This window comes from Pogona vitticeps, chromosome 4 (genome assembly GCF_051106095.1).
Source record: "Pogona vitticeps strain Pit_001003342236 chromosome 4, PviZW2.1, whole genome shotgun sequence".
Taxonomy (NCBI): domain Eukaryota; kingdom Metazoa; phylum Chordata; class Lepidosauria; order Squamata; family Agamidae; genus Pogona; species Pogona vitticeps.
This window is the reverse complement of record NC_135786.1, coordinates 192,413,855-192,433,723: the sequence shown is the minus strand read 5'-3', so window position 1 is coordinate 192,433,723 and position 19,869 is coordinate 192,413,855. Positions and strand designations below refer to the sequence as shown.

The window sequence follows — 19,869 nt, the reverse complement described above, 5'->3', positions numbered from 1 at the left end:
GCTATCCTTACAAAGTCTCTCATCACTTCTGATGTTTTCTGTTCACTCTTATTCCAAACATGTCTTTAAACTGCTTGCACTTTCCAGAAAGTCTCTCATTTTGTACTTTGAACTAAATTCATATTTTCCTGTATTTTTTTCCAGCTGTGGTTGTTTGGTAGAAAATCATCATCATCATAATTTCATGCTGTCAAGTAGATTCTGACTTTTGGTAACCCTTTCCTGATTTTGCTTGGGATAGAATACAGTGGTGCCTCGCAAGACAAAATTAATCCATTCCACGGTTAATACCGTCTAGCGAAAATTTTGTCTTGCGAAGCCCAGTTTCCCATAGGAACGCATTGAAATTTAATTAATGTGTTCCTATGGGGAAAAAGTCAGAAACCAAAAAAAAGTCACTTACCAGGTACAGTAGACCGAGCCCCGCTCCTCACAGTGCCTTGGTTTCTGACTTTTCCCCCCATAGGAACGCATTAATTAAATTTCAGTGCATTCCTATGGGAAATCCACCTCGCAAGACAAAAAATATCGCAAGATGGCCCGTCTTGCGAGGCACCAAAAAACTCACAAGACACGTTGGTCTTGCAAGTTTTTCATCCCACAAGGCATTCGTCTTGCAAGGCATCACTGTACTCAGAAGTGGTTTACATTCCCATCTTTTGAGGGCATTCTGGGACCAGGTCGCTTGACAAAGACAACACGGACTGGTTCCTTTCCTGGCTGGCACAATGGAGAATTGAACTCCCAGAGTCAGTTCTTCCAGAGAATTGACTCTTCAGCCAGATGCCTAAGTCACTGAGCTATATGGTTTCCTCCCCTTGACTTAGATATATGAGAAATTTATTTCCTCCTCAGATTTGAGGCACCAGTACTATTGCATGTAACTCAAAAGGTTTTCAGATTTCAGAAGCATAATACAGTACATGTTTATCAAATAGTCTAATTGTCTTAATTTGTTTACAGTTTTGCCTATATTTCATATATGTCCATAATTTTAAATTGTGCAATGTTATAAGAAAGAAAGAAGATCAATTATTTGTGAACTTCTAAATTAAGCAGTGTTTGAGGTGAATTATTTCTTTCCTAGAATTTTTTTCTTACTTAAAAATCCCATGACAAAAAACTAGTACCCTTGCAGGCAATCACGTAGTACTGTATAAATATTCATGTGCAGAGTTACATGGACATTATGCAGGTCAGTGCTATTGTGTAAGCATTCATGGAATAGAAAACTGTAGCCTACAACACACGACTCAGTGGGACAGGGCTTTTCAGAAAGTATAGTCTCTTCAGCATTGTTCTGTGTGTAGAATACGACTTACACAGTTCAGTCTTGGATGTGGCCCTTCTGCAGTCCCTCCAAAAGTGCAGCACCTTGCTTATTACCAAACACACAAAGTCAGTGCTATTTTTTGGGAATTAAACATTTCTGATTTCCTTCACCCAAAGGATTCCAAGGGAACCTTGGGAGCCCTTTCATTTTGAGGAAGCTGTTGGGGAGCGCAGGACAGCAGGGTGAGCTTTAAATCTCCAAAAATCATTGCCGGGAGATGATTTTATTATCAACAGCAATTTTTGGAAACTAAAAACTCCCCCCACTATCTCACAGCCCCCAATGGCTTCCTTAGGATGGTGTCTTCAGCCTTACACAGTGTCCTTTTACACTACTGAATTTCAGGTGACTTACAAAGCTCTCATACATCATTCTTAAATTCAAGTTAAAATTACTTAGGTTGAATCCTGGTATTAAAGAAGAGTAGAAGATGGTTTCTGCATGGTTGAACCTACCAGGTGAAATTGTGTGTTTGGTGTGGTCAGTTATCACTGACAATTAATTTTGTGGGTTTATATGTATTTCGAATGTTTTTGCTGCTCAGGGTGCAGATACACCAGATCTTCCTCCATGGATGAAGTTTCTGCACAACAAACTGGGAAATCCCTCTGTACCAGTAAATATTCGCCTGTTTGTGGCTAAGCTCATTGTGAATACAGAAGAAGTGAGTTAGCTTTATAGTATTATATAAGAAATGCTGCTGTGACTAACTACTGTTGTTCAGCTGTGATGTACAATATTATCAGTGCTTCAGTCATCTCTTCAGTGTTTTCGATGAACTGTTGTTCATGAGCATGTTTAAGAATTATGTTTGAAATCTCACCAAAAAGATAATGAAAGATAAACTGATTTGTGTGCATCTGTTTCTTTAACCTGATGCAATTATATGTAGATATAACAAGTTTATATTCTTCTATGAAAACTTGTTCACCTTTTGGTTGTTTGTAGAGTGGGGTGACATTCAACTCAATGAGGGAAAAGCAAATTTAAATATCTCATTTAAAATACCAGCGTTATCCATTTCCCCTGTGCATATATTTCCAGAGCAAGTATGTGTCCCATTGGTTGCTTAAATAATTAGAATTTGGTGTTTTGCAACTAAATAGAGACTTGGTGTAATTTCAGGCATTATTCAAAACAACTGACCATGAAGCCCATGTGTTGTTTGTGGTATATTACATGCTGTGCATGCATATACAGTATCCCCATCTTAAAGGCAGGCAAAGATGCTAAGCAACCATCCTTTCTTAAATAGCTTTTGCTCTGTGTGTCTTAATTTGAAACAAGTCCACTGCACTAAATAGATCTTACATTTGTCTCTACATTGTGAGTAAGCTATAAGGAACAATCATAATTTTCCAGGATAATGGCCATTTGGAAAAGTAGTGTTTCTTCCAGAGACAGGAAATGTGTGCCCGTGTAGTTTGGTAGAATCATAAATAGTAATAATTGAATACATTGCATAGCTCAGTTCAAGATGAAATTAAAAAACAAGATTCATGTGGGGTTATTAAATGATTCCAGTAAGATATAAAGTACTCTCACCTGCATTATGGTTTATATAATGACTAATCCCTGGTCCCTGTGCCTGTCTATAATGCTAATACTTCTTTGCTGTATGATGACTGATCAAACAGGTAGCTTTGAGATATGCCTGTTACTAAGTATCGGTCAACAGTTTTCCTATACAATGAACACATGTAGCATTTCATGCAAGAAATATATGATTTACACTGTGGCCTTTAATTGGGGTCTACTAGTAAAGAATGGGATTTAATTGAGAAAATATCTGAGTGATTTATCTTATATAAATTCAGTGTGTGTACATTTCAATTAGCACTTCAATCTGTTACCAGTTACTCAGTCCATTTTCACATGATTAGTAAAATGCATCTTCTTTTCCTAGGTATTCCAGCCATATGCAAAGCATTGGCTCGGCCCCTTACTACAGCTGGTTGTTTCTGGAGATAATGGGGGAGAAGGGATACATTACATGGTGGTAGAGATAGTGGTCACCCTGCTTTCCTGGACTAGTGTTGCTACTCCCAAGGTAACAAAGTGAGGAATTTAGTACTGCATATAATTCATGTATAACTTTCCCCTTAGTATTATGCTGAGGCACATTAATTGAATAAATATAGATATTATTGGCATTTAATAGAGATGGGGGTATTTGTATATGAATATGAATATTCTCACACAGCTGGACTTAACTCACATGTCTGCCGGCAGCCTCACTCATCCTTCCAATCCCTCCTGGAGTCTTCCCACTCAGCTGGCTACTTGGCAACTGGGCACTAAGACTTGTCCTCCCTCCTCCAGCTTGGAATGCCTAGCCGAGCGGGAAGAGAGCAGAGCTCTGGGAGTGATTGGAAGGATGAGTGAGTCTGCCGTCGGTGGACACATGAGTGGACGGTCCGGCTCCATGGGCCAGACCCTCATTAAGTCCAGCTGCACATGGATATTCATATTCGTATACAAATACAAATACAGTGGTGCCTCACTTAGCAACGTTAATCTGTTCCGGAAAAACTGTTGGTAAGTGATTTCACCCCTAAGCGAAAAGAAAAAGCCCATAGAAACGCATTAAAATGCGATTAATGGGCTAAAAACTCACCTTTAAGCGAAGATCCTCCATAGGGGCGGCCATTTCTGGTGCCTCTTAAGCGAGGTATCCATCCCAGAAAACAGCGGGCGGCCATTTTGAAACCGCCGATCAGCTGTTTAAAAAGCATTGCTTTGCTATGATCGGTTCCCCAAGCAGGGAACCAACCATGGCAAAGTGAAATTCCACCACCAGCCATCCAGCCCCGGACGAGCGAGCCTTTCCAGGGCCGGCCCCGCAGACAGGGCATCGGCTGCCCAAGGTGCTCGGCTCCAGCCTCTACCTCCGCCCCCTCCTGCCCGCAGCGCCCGTGGATGCGGCCGCGCTCCCGGGCGCCGCAAGGAAGGCCTCCGGGGTTTGTCTGCCTTGGACGGCGAGCGGCGGGAGGAGGCCTCGGAGGCAGGCAGCCGCCCGGGGCGGGAAGGGGCGCGCCACCTACGGCCAGCCAGCCAGCCCCGGATGCCCAGTCTTCTTGGCAGGGCTCTCCCAGGGTGCAGACGGGGTGAGGAGGGGGTTTCTGGTGCGCCGCCCCTCCGTCCAGCCACTGCCGCCCTGATGCCGGTCCCGGGCGGGTACCTCCTCCTTTGCAGCGCCTCCCGCTGCGAGGGCTCTCTGGCTCAGCGCGCCAGGCCCTTCGCCCCTCCTTCCCTCCCTCCTCCCAAGGCGCCAATCTGGAGCGCCCCCGCTCCCCCCTCCTGATCGGCAGGGCCTTGGGCTGCTCGCGGGAAAGCGCTTCCCCGCGAGCAGCCCAAAGCCCGCTTTTTGGAACAACTGAGCGGCGGGGCCTTGGGTTGCTCGTGGGGAAGCGCTTCCCCACGATCAACCCAAAGCCCACGTTTTCGCACAGCTGACTTGCGGAGGGCTTTGAGATGAGTACGGGGAAGTGCTTCCCCATGATCATCGCAAAGTGAATTTTCCCCATAGGGGCCATCGCAAAGCGATCGCTCTTGCAATGGCAAAAAGTCCATCGCAAAGTGATTTTGTCGTAAAACGGAGCGATCGCTATGTGAGGCACCACTGTACCCCCATTTCTACCACTTTATAGTAACATGGCAAGTATGTTTTGAGAATACATTTCTATAGATGTATGTACAAGGTTTTGTATGTAACAACCATGTACTTCATAATTCCTTCTTACCAGGGAAATATCAGGGATGAAGTCCTAGCTAACAGGTTGCTGGAATTCTTGATGAAGAATGCATTTCACCCGAAAAGAGCAGTGTTCAGACATAACCTAGAAATTATTAAGACAGTAGTAGAATGCTGGAAAGACTGTCTTGGTATACCTTACAGGTGAGTAATTTTAATGCAAATGCCTTCAAGGATACAACTAAGGAACTTGTACCCTGTATCCAAATAGTTTGGAAACTTCTTTTTTTCAAAGAGAGTGGTAACATCTGGTGATAGGTGGATTATTGCAAGTTTGCCACAGACTGCACTTATCTAACAGCTTCCTGAGCAACTGCATACTTTTAATTTTGCTTTTTTCTACTAACGTGAGAATTGTATGTAGATATATACAAGTGAAACTCAGACTTTAACTTTACCTAGAATGTAAACTAAGTTTCTGTGCCCCAGAAGACCAGAGAATCTGGTAAGAGAATGAAGTGGGAACTGAAGTGGGTGTCTAAGGTAAGCTAAGATTTCTAAAACTATGTTTACATTCTCTGAATAGCAAGTATGACCTTGGTTACTTAAAGTTTCTCAAAATATGTTCCTTTGTGAGTTACTATGTTTGATGTCCTCCATATTTTTTACTTCAGGATAATATTTGAACGATTTTCTGGTGGTGATCCTGACACAAAAGACAACTCAGTGGGAATTCAGTTGCTAGGAATTGTGCTTGCTAATAACTTACCACCCTATGATCCAAAGTGTGAAATAGACAGTTTGAGGTAAGAAAAATAACTTTCTGAAGTAGATGGTTCAAAATATAAAGAATAAAGGATTTGAGCAGTTGGGAAGGAAATTAAAAACACTTGTATCACCAGATCTACATAATGTTCTTCCTCTGTGAATCACACCCTGGGTAATCCGCACATGCTTCTGTGGTAGCAAAAAACACATATTAGTGCAGACCCCCCCTTTTTTTATTTTTTTATTTTTTTATTTTGCTACCACAGAAGCTGTAGAATCTTCTGTCGAGGCTCCGTGCATGCGCGGATTACCCAGGGTGTGAATCGTAGGGGTCCACTCGAAGAACTACAATTACAGGTGAGTAATCTGTCGTTCAGCAAGCCTTCATCCAAAAAGAGCAGGATCATGGGTGTTCAGAAAATAGACACAGTACGGATATATTTTTTAAGGTGGCTTGTGACAGTTTTTCTTTTCACATAGTGCCCTCTGCTTAAAAGGTGGCTTTTTCAGATGGGTGTGTTTTTATTGCTTTGGATCAGAAACTGAATGGTTTCTTGCAGTATTTCATGGCTTTAGGACTACACTGCTAAATTTCGGTTCTAATTTTGAGACTGGATGTCTCAGATATTCTGTATCCGTAATGCCAGAAGTAAAAGGGAACATTCTGTAGCTGTAGTGTTAACACAGTTTGCCTCTGCTGAGACTGTGCAGGTGTTTTCCCCCAAGATAAACTATAAATGATAAGCAGAAAATTTTCCCAACATTAGATGTGGCTTTTCACATAAATTAAGCAAAGGAGCAGACAGGTTTATGAATCTATTGCAGAACTGGGATTTTGAGGTTTATCTTAATATTTTTAAGAAGCAAGGAAGCCTGCATATCATATCATTTTATATTACATAATATACACTGTTATATGATGTGTGTCTGCAGTGGACAGCCTAATCTGTGGTATTTCAGTCGTGTGTGTACACACACACACACACACACACACACACACACACACACACACACACACACACACACACACACACACACACACACACACACACACACACACACACACACACACACACACACACACACACACACACAAAGTGACATTTGTTGATGCCCATTATTTAACAGACAATATAATCCTATCCTGAGAATATCAAAGGATTTGCTTTATCTTTTCTAGGTACTTCCAAGCTTTGGCTAACAATATGGCCTTGGTAAGATACAAGGAAGTGTATGCAGCTGCTGCAGAAGTGCTGGGACTCATTCTTCGATATGTTACTGAGAAAGAAAGTGTGAGTGCAGGTTTGCTTTCTGAGTGAGTTACGTGCCATTTTCTTTTTTTAAAAAATGGCACTTAAAATAAACATCATGGCATGGTTTTAAAGCAGCATCAATTTAGTTTTACAAGCCTATAGAATTTCATAGCCTATTCATAATGGGAAGCTTGAATAGATATATTTTTGTAGTAACAATATAGGAACTGAAATAGTTCAATGAGTTGACTTTGTTTGACTGTCCTGTAATATTCAGCCAAATATCCTTGAAAAACTATTTTGGAAATACGTATCTTTAGTTTGTTGTTATTGTTTAATAAACAGAGATGCCATGCTTCTGAAATGAAGTTTTAATTGTTACTCGTGCTGGTAGGCAGTAAAAACCCTCATTTTCATGAAATTATTTAATGCTGTAAAAGTAACTGAGGGGGGTCTCTTAACTAACAGTAGTAGTAGTACCGGTAATTATTTCTAAAAGTGTTGGTCAACATGTTGAAATTTTGGCATTTACAGGTGTGTAATTATGTGTTCAATTTTTCAGACATTTGAAGGTCCTATATTTGATTTGGTTATAAAGCAGCTAAGACAACATCAGAATACCAGAGATGACAAGTTTATTGTTTGCCTGAATAAAGTATCAAAGAACTTCCCACCTCTCGCTGATAGGTATATAAGAATTATGACTTGCCTTTACTGTGCAGTGCTTCAGTTAAATAACGGTATTGTAACTTCTGGTTCTTGGTTATAAGGTTCATGAATACAGTCTTCTTCCTGATACCAAAACTTCATGGGGTGATGAAAACTTACTGCCTGGAAGTAGTAATGTGCCGTGCCCAAGAAATAGATAATCTGTACTTACAGTTGAAGAGTAAGGAATTCTCGCAGGTCATGAGCCACCGGTAAGTGAAGGCATAACTAGCCCATATTTCTAGTCAGGGAATTGAAAGTATGGTTCTTTGGAAGATATTTATAAACACATCCTATTTAAACAAAGGGAGGATTGTCCATATTTATTAAGTAAAATAAATGTGCAGTGTCCAGCTGTGCTTCAGCTTTTGAAGGAATAGTTGTGCTAGGATCTGCAGGAGTATTTGACCAAAAAACAAGAGACAAAAACATTCTGGCAACTTACCACAATGATTTTGTCTCCTTTTTTGTGTGTTCGTTGTACATGCTCTGTGACCAAACCCACCCCTAATTGCAGTGTATTTATTTGAATTTTATTTCTACTTTAGTTTTAAAAGTAAATATCAATCTCTTAAATGTAAATGTGCCTTCTAAAATTTAAGTCAAATCTGTAAATATTGTGTCTAATTTTCCACATAAGAGTTCATGTAATAGTGAAAACTTAAGTTATTTTCTCGATTTTGTTTAATTTCTTCTAGAGATGATGAAAGACAAACAGTGTGTTTGGAAATAGTGTACAAGATGTTACCCAAGCTGAAACCAAATGAAGTAAAAGAGCTTCTTCCTGCAATAACAGGCTTCATCTCTCACCCTTCAGTGTTATGTCGAGAAAGAATGTATGATATTCTTATGTGGTTATATGACAACTACAGGTAATGACTGATGTATTCGTGCTCCACCTCTTTTATTCTTTTAGAGCTGCTCCATGTTGTGCTTACTAATCATGTGAAAAGCTGCCATGCTGGAAATTAGATTCTGTTAGACAGGCAGAGAAAGGGAGCATGAGATGCTGCCCACTTTCATTTTCTCTCTGCATAGGTGCAAAGTCCTCCTTAGCACCCTAAGGGAGCGGGGTTTCCATGCAGTCCATGGGATGAGTACCACTTTCCCAGGCGTCCAAATGGGAGTCTCCAGTATCCTCCATATATCCTCCATCCCTCCCCCTTTGATGGTTTTTGAAAAGATTGGTTTAAAAAATCCCTGTAACCTCCAGCTGGTGGGTGAAATTTCATCATATTTTGAGGACCCCAGCACCATGGCTCCCTCTATACCCTGAGTAACAGCCTATCCTCCATATTACCTTACCCGGGCTTCATGCTCTGGAGAGGACACTCCTCGATTCAGAGCATGTTACCATAGTCTCTCGAGACTGAAGGATGCCTATGCTATAGTGAGTTTTTTTTTAATTCACCAGTAGAGGGCACAACATAACTTTTCTGGTTAAGCAGAAGAGCGACCACTTGAAGAACCTGTTACAATGCAACCCATCATTTCATATTCTTATTGGAATAGGTGTGTTCCTCTTTGATGTTTGTCCCTAAGGCTTTTAATCCTGGAGGCTCTTTGGTTTCTCTGGAGACAGCATTGGGCTCTTTCTTCTGCAGCAGCACAAAAATGCAAGAGCAGCCAGTGCTGCTGTTTCAATGGGAGACATTGTTATAACTTATTGAAAGCAAAAAAGAATAAATTACAAAACTGTGGGTGACATCACGATCTGGTGATGGATATCTTTAATTTAATTTAATTAAAAACTCCCCACACACATTCAGGTTCAGAGGCTCTGTAGGGACCCTTTTGCCCCTGGGAAGCCTTTGGGAGCCTTCAGATGGGGAGAAGGGGAGTCTTTAAATATAAGAAAATAGTCATCAGCAACCCTGCTGGCAGATGAGGAGTGCTGATATTATAGGCTCCCTCTTCTCTGGACATGAGGTTCCCAAAAATTTACCAGTGGCAAAAGAGATCTCTAGGGAGCCTCAAAATCTGAAGGGGGAGTATGAAATTTTAAATTAAATTAAATGTCACCCAGCTTGCACAGCATAAATTTACAGCAGCAGGATTTCAAGCAACATGTTACTTCTAACATTTTATTTCTAAACTGTGTTCTTTAATCCCTTTTACTCCTCCCTCCCCTCTTCTCTTCCTGTATTTTCACTATACCAATTTTGGAGTGAAGGCCCTTTGTCATAGGCAGCTGTCAAATTAATTATTTATAAGGTTTTGTGTACATAAACAGTATAAGATTGAGGTAGTTGAATATAATTAGGTATGTGTTGGTGAGGACATTAATAGGTAGTTTCATTGTCCTCAAAAAGTAAAATTGATACAACACAGATCTCACCTATTCTCTGTGTGTGAGTGAAGAGTCAGTGGAATTGAACTTTCTTTTTCTTACTACTGTATCAGGGATTCTGAAAGCCAGGCAGATGAAATGTCTTCTGATGTGTTTAAAGGAGCAAAAGAATGTCTCCTTCAAGGACTAATTGATGAAAATTCTGGACTACAGTGAGTAAAGTGTGTTTGGGATTTTGCAAGTGAGATGTGAAAGCTCTAAGGACTGTTTTGTTTCCAAATTCAAAATTTGGATCCGATTTATGTTAAATTGTTCACTGAAAAATGGGACATCACATATTTGTCTCTGAGGCCCAGGGTACTGTTCTCATATTGAATGAAGGAGCCATGCTAGAAAGTAAATATTGAAGAGCAGTAGGAGCAGCCCTTTCATCCTTAGTCCCCTGGTCAATCTCAGTTGGGTGGCAAAGCTGTGTGTACCACATGGCTTCTTCTGCACCCCCTAAATTGTCCGTTGTTCTCAGGGGCCACCAATCCCATTGCCAGTTATTGAAGATTTCCATTTCCCCTCACTCCCATTCATTGTCTTGCAGGAGCATCCTGTCCATTTTCTTGAGCTGACTTTAACACCAAATGGATCCTTTCTTCCCAGGACGGGGCAGTTCATTGTCACATTCTGTTTCAAAAGAGCAGTTCTGCCTATTATTATTATTATTATTATTATTATTATTATTATTATTATTATTATTATTATTATTATTAGTAGTAGTAGTAGTAGTAGTAGTAGTAGTAGTAGTAGTAGTAGTAGTAGTAGTAGTTTTATTTTTATTTATTTATTTATTTATTTATTTGATTTGTACCCCACCTATCTGGACCAATGGACCACTCTAGGCGGCTTCCAACATAAAATTAAAACAATAAACACAGCAAGTGCAGGAATAATACAAAACAATTATAATGTCAATAGAAAAAATAAGAAGAAAAATAATAAGAAGAAAATCAAGAGTTGACTGGAGGGAAGGCCTGAGTGAAGAACCATGTTTTTAGTTGGATTTTAAAGTTGGATTTTAAAGTTGGATTTTAAAGAGACGCGAATCTCCAGAGGGAGATTGTTCCAAAGGCGAGGAGCCACTGCCGAGAAGGCCCGGTTTCGTGCCTTCTCCATCCGGGCCTCTCTCGGCGTCAGGCTCCTCAGCCTCACCTCCTGGCTCGCGCGGGCGATCCGGGTAGACCTTGGTTGGGAGTAGGCGCTCCGCCAAGTATCGAGGTCCCAAACCGTTTAGGGCCTTATAAGTAAGCATTAAAACTTTGAAGTTGACGGGGAAACAGATGGGCAGCCAATGCAATGCGGCCAGCATTGGAGAAATATGATGGTGTTTTCTCACTCAGGTAAGGTAGTAGTCTAGCCTCTACATTGATAATAGATAAGAAAGGAATTCAAGTAACTTATGATCACAGTGGTTTCACTTCCCCCTGGTTTGAATAGCCTTGGAGGATATATTGGGTCTCCTACTGACTCTCCTCAGACTAAAGACGCTACTTGGATGAGTAGCGAAACACTTCAACCTAATAAGAAAGAAGTCACATTGCCATGACTCAACTTCCAGATAACCTCATCTGGATGACTGAGAATGTTTGCAGTTATTATCAAAGTGTTTGTGTTTGTCCTGCATAAAAATTAAGATTCTAATTATAGAAGGGTTGTTTATTGATGATCTTGGAAAGATAATTTATGTAGTCCAAAGAGAAAAGTTAAAATTCCATAATAGAATTCTTTTCTTTTTGCATTCTTGTATTATAGTCTGTCCCCCCCCCCCAGGAAAAATAAGTGTTTATCTGTTTTATTTTACAGATTAATTGTTAGGAATTTTTGGGGTGATGAAACCAGGCTACCACCAAATACCCTGGATCGTATGTTGGCTTTACTGAATTATTTGTATTCTGTCAAAATAGAAACTCAATATTTGAGTTTAGCTACAAATTTTCTTCTTGAAATGACCAGCAAGAGCCCAGATTATTCAAGAAAAATGTTTGAATATCCACTTTCGGAATGCAAATTTCAGGTGCATTTGTATGTTATTTATTACAATAAAGACAAAATAACTTTAAGAAACCAGTGAACTTAAAGAGTTACTTATAATTTCAATGTGTTCATTACATATTTCAGCTCAGATTTTTTTGAAGTGAATTAGTGATTTTCCCCCTAAAATGCTTACGTATAATGTTTGATATACATTTAGTGTAACGTACTAAATAGCTAATTTCTGCCATTTTAAAATGGATGATAATATTGTATTGAACAGTGATATGGAGGAAGTGATAGCTAGGTGAAGTGAAGACATATTCTGAGTCCCACACAGTTTCAAAGGTGATTATGCCTGTTCTCTTGTCACATATCTTATATTTTATAAAGTAATATCTTTAACATCCATTTAGTATGACATGAGCAAGTAGCCAAGTAATTCTATTTTGTTAACTCTCAGTACAGCTCTTTAATAAATTCTTAAATATTACCCTATAACAAGACCCTCTCAAAATTTGATCTGGACTGTAATTCAGAATCAGTAAAGTCATGATTAAAGTGAAAGCTTGCCAGTACACTTTGGTTACTGTTTTCTAATATGGAAACATTTGACTATTACTATTTTTAAATTTTGTTTAGTATCATTTGTAGGCTGCCTTTTCCCCAGTGAGTGGAGTTGAATTGTTTTTTCACTGTATGAATTGTTTCTGTGTCTTCAGTCTAAAAGCTGAACACACATTTCAGAATGAAAATATGTCCATTTATTGTAACGTGAGAGACCTTAAGGAGTGAAAACAACATATGTAGAAGAACAAGTGTACAATAAATAAATAAACTTAATAAACTTAAGGCAAACATCAGATGGGAGTGAAGTTTTTATAATACCAAAAGTCTATTAGCCTTTTGACTAAGAGTGTAAGGTATAGCCCCCTTATATGTGCACTCATATCATCTCTCTGATTTTACTGTGAAAAGAAAAAATATGGTTTCAGCTCGCTACATTTTTCTTCTCTAGGATTTTGCTATTGATTCAAATTGGCGGATTCGGAGTACAGTTCTTACCCCTATGTTTGTGGAGACCCAGGTTTCACAGAGTTCCAGCAGGTATCCCTCACAGGAAGGAACAATGGGTGGCCATGTAAGGGCTACCCAACAACAATATGAATTTACTCCCACCCAAAATGTTGGTAAGTACCATGACTCTGATGACACAGATGTCAGAAGACATCTCAGGTCACAAGAGTATGTTTTTGGTTTCGACCTACAGGTGAGAGGTATAGAGATTTGTGCCTTTGGAGTAAAACACCCAAAATTCCCCAGGCAGCATGCAAAAACACAAATCTGCACATCTCTAAAAGTGATGCTATCTGCCGCTGAGAAGTTAAAAAATGCTTCCTGGCTTGCATGATTGCTACTACATTGCTGAGGTGTGGCTTAGAAAGTTCACTTCCACACGGAGCCTTGTAGTGAGGGGGGAAAGTATTATTATAAATCTCAGATTTCATATTGAACCTATCCTGGTAATTTATCTTCATCTAAATACTTTGGGTTATAACTGCATTGAACAAAGGAATTGTGTGTGTGTGTGTGTGTGTGTGTGTGTGTGTGTGAGAGAGAGAGAGAGAGAGAGAGAGAGAGAGAGAAGGTATTTTACTGCCGATTTCATATGTATTGTACTTGTCTAGTAATGCTTTGTGTTTATTTCAGGTGGGAAAAGCTCTTTTAACTGGCTAATAGGAAGCAGCATTGACACTTTTGCAGAGTACACAGCTTCTTCATCTTCCGAATCTCTGTCTTCATCCATGCTGCTCATTAATAAGCGGGCTGACAAATCACACAGAGCTGTTCTCAAACCATTAGGTCCCGGTTTTGGGGGGAAAAGGCTGGGTTTGCCAGGGGACGAGGTGGACAGCAAGGCTAAAGGTATTGCTGCTGTAAATGCACACCCTCTTCATGTGTTCTATTGAAGTTACTGTTAAAATAAGACATATTTTATGATTTAAGCCAGAACTATGTAGTTTGGATTTTTGAAGGAGTATCATGAGTAGTGTCACAAAATGGTTGCATGCATATATGACAAATCACTGGAGGGCTTTTCAATTCTAGACGCATCTGGATAATACTCATTATCTAGATTTCTTTCAGTTGGAAATGCAAGTGATTTCCTCTAAGAACTGAATGGGATGGAGTAAATCTCTAATAATGTATACCTGTTAGCTACTTTTCATGCCACCATGTTTCCTTGAAAATAAGACAGGGTCTTATATTAATTTCTGCTCAAAACAACAACAGCAAAAAACAAACAAACCCAAAAATGCATTAGGGCTTATTTTGAAGGGATGTCTTATTTTTTTCATGTACAACAATCTATCTTTATTCAGATACAGTCATGTCATCTTCTGGTTGCTCCACAATGGTGGAGGGCGGGGTTTCACTTAACTGGGGCTTATTTTTGGGGTAGGGCATATATTACAAGCATCCTGAAAAATCATACTAGGGCTTATTTTCAGGTTAGGTCTTATTTTCGGGGAAACAGGGCATCAACATGGTGCTTGGCTTTAGAGTCATTAAGTGCAGTGGTACTGATCCTTCCTATGAGGTTGTGTCCAGAATACATTGTTGGCCATTGACCTATGATGTCCCACAGGGTGCTGCTCTTCCCACAATGCTGTCTGATTTGTTTATGAAACCTCTCATATTGAGCTTTGGAGTAAAATGTTATCTTACTTTGTTGCCCTTTTTTATCTGACTCCAACAAAACATCCCAGATTCACAAATGTTCCTTGAATTTACTGGTAGGATGAGTGAGAGTGAACAAGCTTATTCAATCTTATCTAAATTGGAGGTATTGTAGTTCACTAGAAAGTCTGGGTCAGAGTTTGGGATTCCTGCTGGTCTGGGAAGTGTGGCATGCCTTTTGAAAGATCAGGTTCATGGCATGGGATGTCCTGAACATTAACTGAACGTCTGTCTTCCAGTCTTTGGAGTCATTTTGCCCTGATTGTCCTGCTTCCCTTTCCTCCACTGCCCATTGGAGCTGGTCTTAGCCCTTCTTCTGATTACTCAGCTCCCATATGTAACAATCAGAAGCCATCTTAGACTCTCCCCTCCCCCAAGCAATGCCCAGTTTAAGACATTGTATTTTGGAAGATCCTAGGTAATCACAGTATGCTGTAGATGGAAGGCATGAGGCTCTTAATCCCACCCTCCCATGTGGGCAGGGAAGAATGACTGACAAGAGGTAGTGGAGAAACAAGAGTCTTAATGGGCTTTGTGACATGGTATTGCAGGAATCTCAATGGCATATCTTCATAAGCCAGAGGGGAACAGGGAAAAATTGATCTCACAAACTTGAAACATTGTACAATATTAGGAATGTTAATTTAAACCAAAAAAGCCCAAATACCTTTATAGGTGTTAAGTTGAACTATGGGTAACAATTCCAGTTCTTAGAAGCAGGGTTTGTATGCAAGTTAAATTTGGTTTGATAAACAGGGTTTTAATGTTTTTAACTTAGAGAATTTTCTTTGTACATGTATAAGTTATAGACATACGGGCTGACATTCTGAGGCTGCGAAGGCGTTTCTTAAAGGATCAAGAAAAGCTTAGTTTGATTTATGCAAAGAAGGGTGTTGCTGAACAGAAACAAGAAAAGGTATGTTTTTTTTGAATGAATCATGAATAAAATCTCTAGAATAATTCAGCTGAGGTGCCTCTTGATCAGAGTGCCTACTTGCTTATCTATTATGGAATATTGCATGGCTGGAATGTTCAAGTGAACCCATAACGAAGGAGCTGTCTACTCTTACTCTTTAGAAGCAGCAGTCTCTGTGCTGAGGGACAACCCTTTCACCTTTCACCTGTTGATGAACTGCTAGTGCCACCATCATCTCACATCCTTGGCCAGACTAGCTGAGGATCATAGGAATTGGAGTTCAGTAACACCTTTAAGTCCCATTGCCTCACCATTCCTTCTCTACTGCTCAAGGAGCAGCGCCAGTGAGAATCAGATACAGCTGTGATTCTCCATTCATGGTGGCCCAGTCCTGTTTGGCCTTTGGAGAAGAATGACCACAAATTGAGGATTATCATTAATAGAGTGGAGATTTTCAGATTTTACTTTAACAAAGCAGTGTTATATAATTGGTACTCCCTGCCAGGATCACTTAAACATTCCTCTCTGCAAATAATATTTCTGAAGTCAGGTACCCACATGATTTAGAAATGGTCCAAGCACTAGTATGGTCATGGACCACAGGGTAACGTTTTGCTGTGGAGCAGACTGTCACCACATGCATGGAGAGAAGAATGCAATGACTGCTTTGATTTTGATGAATGCTTTGATTTGGATTCCTGCATTGAGCAGGGGGTTGGAATTGATGGCCTTATAGACCCCTTTCAACTCAACTCATATTCTATGATTCTATGACTGCAGTCCAATGGTGTCAGTCCTCTGTGTGCAATTTGTATCACCCCACATTACCATTGCCTTTAGGAGGGATGTACTGCAAAGGGTGTTATAACCTAAAGTTTTAGCTGTTAATTGGTAGACCAACCGCAGGGAATGACATTAATATCTCCAGGAAGTAAGAAAGGGCCTCTGGTGGAAAGAGCAATGTTATCAGCTGGTAAATCCTTGCTCTCAAGCCAGAGGGCTGTCCACTCAGCAGGCTGTATTCAAAGAAGCCTCTCATGTGGAAGAAAATGGCTCCCTTGTTTGTCCAGTCCAGTGCTGTATTCTCCTTGTGCTGCAGTTGTTGGCATTTTTATTTTAAGCATAATTAATAATCCTACCGTTTTGAGCCAGGAATTGAGAATTTCTTGCACTGTCAGCCTTGGTCTTCGGAGATGGCATTTTTCCCTTAGTAAAGAGAAACCAGTTTTATTTTACATCAGAAGGAAATGCTACTCCAAAATATTTGACCTTCAGACACTACTGCAAATGGAAATTTAAAGTCAAATAAACTGTTATGTACTTAAAATATTCTAAGCAGAAAAAATGATGACCAATAATTAGCATTCCTAGTTTAATATATATTATAACATTTTTAAAAATGAGATTTTCATTATGAATCACCATCTTGTCATGGATACAGGTAAGCATATCCTAAAATGCTGGGCTTTAAACCACATAAAAACAAAGAATGCCACTTGTACCTAAAAGCTAGTTAAATCCCATTAATAAACAACATTGGTTTAACTTGACTTTTTCATTAATATCAAGTTTCAGCTGGTCATTTAAAGCTGTCTCAGTAATGTTTTCTTTCTTGCCTTCATACATAGAAACCTTCACAATAGTTACTTTGCCAGAATATTTTTGGCAGTTTGTGTTTAAATCTGTTATGATTTCTGCCTACCATTTCAACCAAGGTTCCCTTTGCAACTCTACCCCCCTCCACGCTGGACTCTCCCTTCTCTGCACACCCACGGCTATCGTTTTCAGCCCTTTTGGTTCCAGTCACGATGGAACCCCACGCAGGGCAGAGCCCCACCCAGCAGAGCTGAAAATTAGAGGGAACATTGATTTCAACAGATACATATGCAAATCATGTACTCACTGCATGAAATCCTTGCTTTCTCTGCCCTTATAAAGATGACTCATAAAATGTTGGTTGTTGTAGGAAATGAAAACTCAAATGAAGATGAAGCATGATGCTCAAGTCACTTTGTACAGGAAATATAGGCAAGGTGATCTCCCCGATATCCAGATTGAATACAGCAGTCTCATCACTCCTTTGCAAGGTGTGGCACAGGTATGTAACTGGATCAGGAATTTTTAATTACAGTCTGTATAAAGCAGGTCTTGCAAAGGTACAGTGGTGCCTCGCTTAACGACGATAATCAGTTCCAGGAAAATCGCTGTTAAGCAAAAATGTTGTAAAGCAAAGTTTAAAAATAAATTGAAACGCATTGAAAACCGTTCAATGAGTTCCAATGGGCTAAAAACTCACCGTCCAGTGAAGATCCTCCATACGGCGTCCATTTTCGATGCCTGTATAGCAAGGAATCCGTCCCTAAGCACAGCGGGGAGCTATTTTAAGCACCCGGCAGCCATTTTGAAAACCCGACGATCAGCTGTTTTTGATCGTCGTAAAGTGAAAATCGGTTCCCGAAGCAGGGAACAGAACATCACTAAGCGAAATTCCCCCATTTAGACCATCGTTTTGCAATCGCAATTGCGATCGCAAAAACATCGTTATAAAGCAGATTCATCGTAATGTGGGGCAATCGTTAAGCGGGGCACGACTGTATCTCAAAATTTACGTTTAATTTTTGGTATATTTACACTTGAAATTCTATATCCTTGTTGAAGGTAACCATGTCAAGCTCTTCTGAATTCTTTGCCTCAAAACTATTTGCTCTTCTTTACATAGCATTTGACCCCTTCACAGATTGCTGCCTTGTCGTGGCGAAGGGGCTTAAGTAATTCAGAGAAGCTGTGGGCTATGCCATGCAGGGACACCCAAGACAGACAGACATCATAGTGGAGAGTTCTTATTAAACACAATCCACCTTGAGCAGGAACTGGCAAGCCACTCCAGTAAAACTCCATGGACAGGAACAAAAGGCTAAAAGATATGACGATGGAAGATGAGCCCCTCAGGTTGGAAGGCATCCAACATGCTACTGAGGAAGAGCGGAGGACAAGGACAAGTAACTCCAGATCTAATGAAGTGTTTGGGCCAAAGCCAAAAGGATGCTCAGCTGCAGATGTGCCTGGAAGTGAAAGGAAAGTCCGATGCTGCAAAGAAAAATACTGCATAGGAACTGGAATGTAAGATCTATGAACCTTGGTAAGCTGGATGCCGTCAAACAGGAGATGGCAAGAATAAACATTGACATCCTGGGCGTCAGTGAACTAAAACTGGCGAGAATGGGTGAATTCAATTCAGATGATAACCATATCTACTATTGTGGGCAGGAATCCTGTAGAAAGAATGGAGTAGCCCTCATAGTCAACCAAAGAGTGGAAAAAGCTGTACTGGGATACAATCTAAAAAATGATAAAATGATTTCAATACAAATCCAAGTCAGACCTTTGAACATCACAATAATCCAAGTTTATGCACCAACCACCAATGCTGAAGAGGCTGAAATAGACCAGTTCTATGAAGACTTACAACACCTAGAACTGACACCAAAGAAAGATGTTCTCATTATAGGGGACTGGAATGCTAAAGTAGGGAGTCAAGAGATAAAAGGAACAATAGGTAAGTTTGGCTTTGGATTTCAAAATGAAGCAGGGCAAAGGCTAATAGAGTTTTGTCAAGAGAACAAGCTAGTCATCACGAACACTCTTTTCCAACAACACAAGAGGCGACTACACATGGACATCACCAGATGGGCAATACCGAAATCAGATTATGTTCTCTGCAGCCAAAGATTGAGAAGCTCTATAGAGTCAGCAAAAATAAGACCTGGAGCTGATTGTGGCTCTGATCATCAGCTTCTTATAGCAAAACTCAAGCTTACACTGAAGAAAGTAGGAAAAACCACTGGGCTAGTCAGGTATAATCTAAACCAAATCCCTTATGAATACACAGTGGAAGTGAACAGATTTAAGGAACTAGATTTGGTGGACAGAGCGCCTGAAGAACTATGGATGGAGGCTCATAACATTGTACAGGAGGCAACAACAAAAACCATCCCAAAGAAAAGGAAGTGCAAGAAAGCAAAGTGACTCCAACAAGGCCTTACAAATAGCAGACAAGAGAACGGAAACAAAATGCAAAGGAAGATAGGGAAAGTTACAGAAAATGGAATGCAGACTTCCAAAGAATAGCAAGGAGAGACAAGAGGG

At 40.2% G+C, this 19,869-nt stretch overlaps 1 protein-coding gene across 1 annotated transcript in view; it reads left to right on the top strand.

Moving 5' to 3' along the window:
- Positions 1 to 19,869, top strand: part of PRKDC (protein kinase, DNA-activated, catalytic subunit) — a 113,167-nt gene that overhangs the window by 52,506 nt on the left and 40,792 nt on the right. Inside the window, exons 48-61 of the mRNA XM_072998915.2 lie at positions 1,878 to 1,997; positions 3,240 to 3,383; positions 5,080 to 5,231; positions 5,702 to 5,833; positions 6,976 to 7,087; positions 7,611 to 7,735; positions 7,819 to 7,968; positions 8,455 to 8,628; positions 10,160 to 10,258; positions 11,898 to 12,108; positions 13,084 to 13,255; positions 13,776 to 13,991; positions 15,611 to 15,723; positions 17,690 to 17,821. Of these exons, the coding sequence (XP_072855016.2) occupies positions 1,878 to 1,997; positions 3,240 to 3,383; positions 5,080 to 5,231; positions 5,702 to 5,833; positions 6,976 to 7,087; positions 7,611 to 7,735; positions 7,819 to 7,968; positions 8,455 to 8,628; positions 10,160 to 10,258; positions 11,898 to 12,108; positions 13,084 to 13,255; positions 13,776 to 13,991; positions 15,611 to 15,723; positions 17,690 to 17,821 (2,052 nt within the window). The remainder of the gene's footprint in view (positions 1 to 1,877; positions 1,998 to 3,239; positions 3,384 to 5,079; positions 5,232 to 5,701; positions 5,834 to 6,975; positions 7,088 to 7,610; positions 7,736 to 7,818; positions 7,969 to 8,454; positions 8,629 to 10,159; positions 10,259 to 11,897; positions 12,109 to 13,083; positions 13,256 to 13,775; positions 13,992 to 15,610; positions 15,724 to 17,689; positions 17,822 to 19,869) is intronic.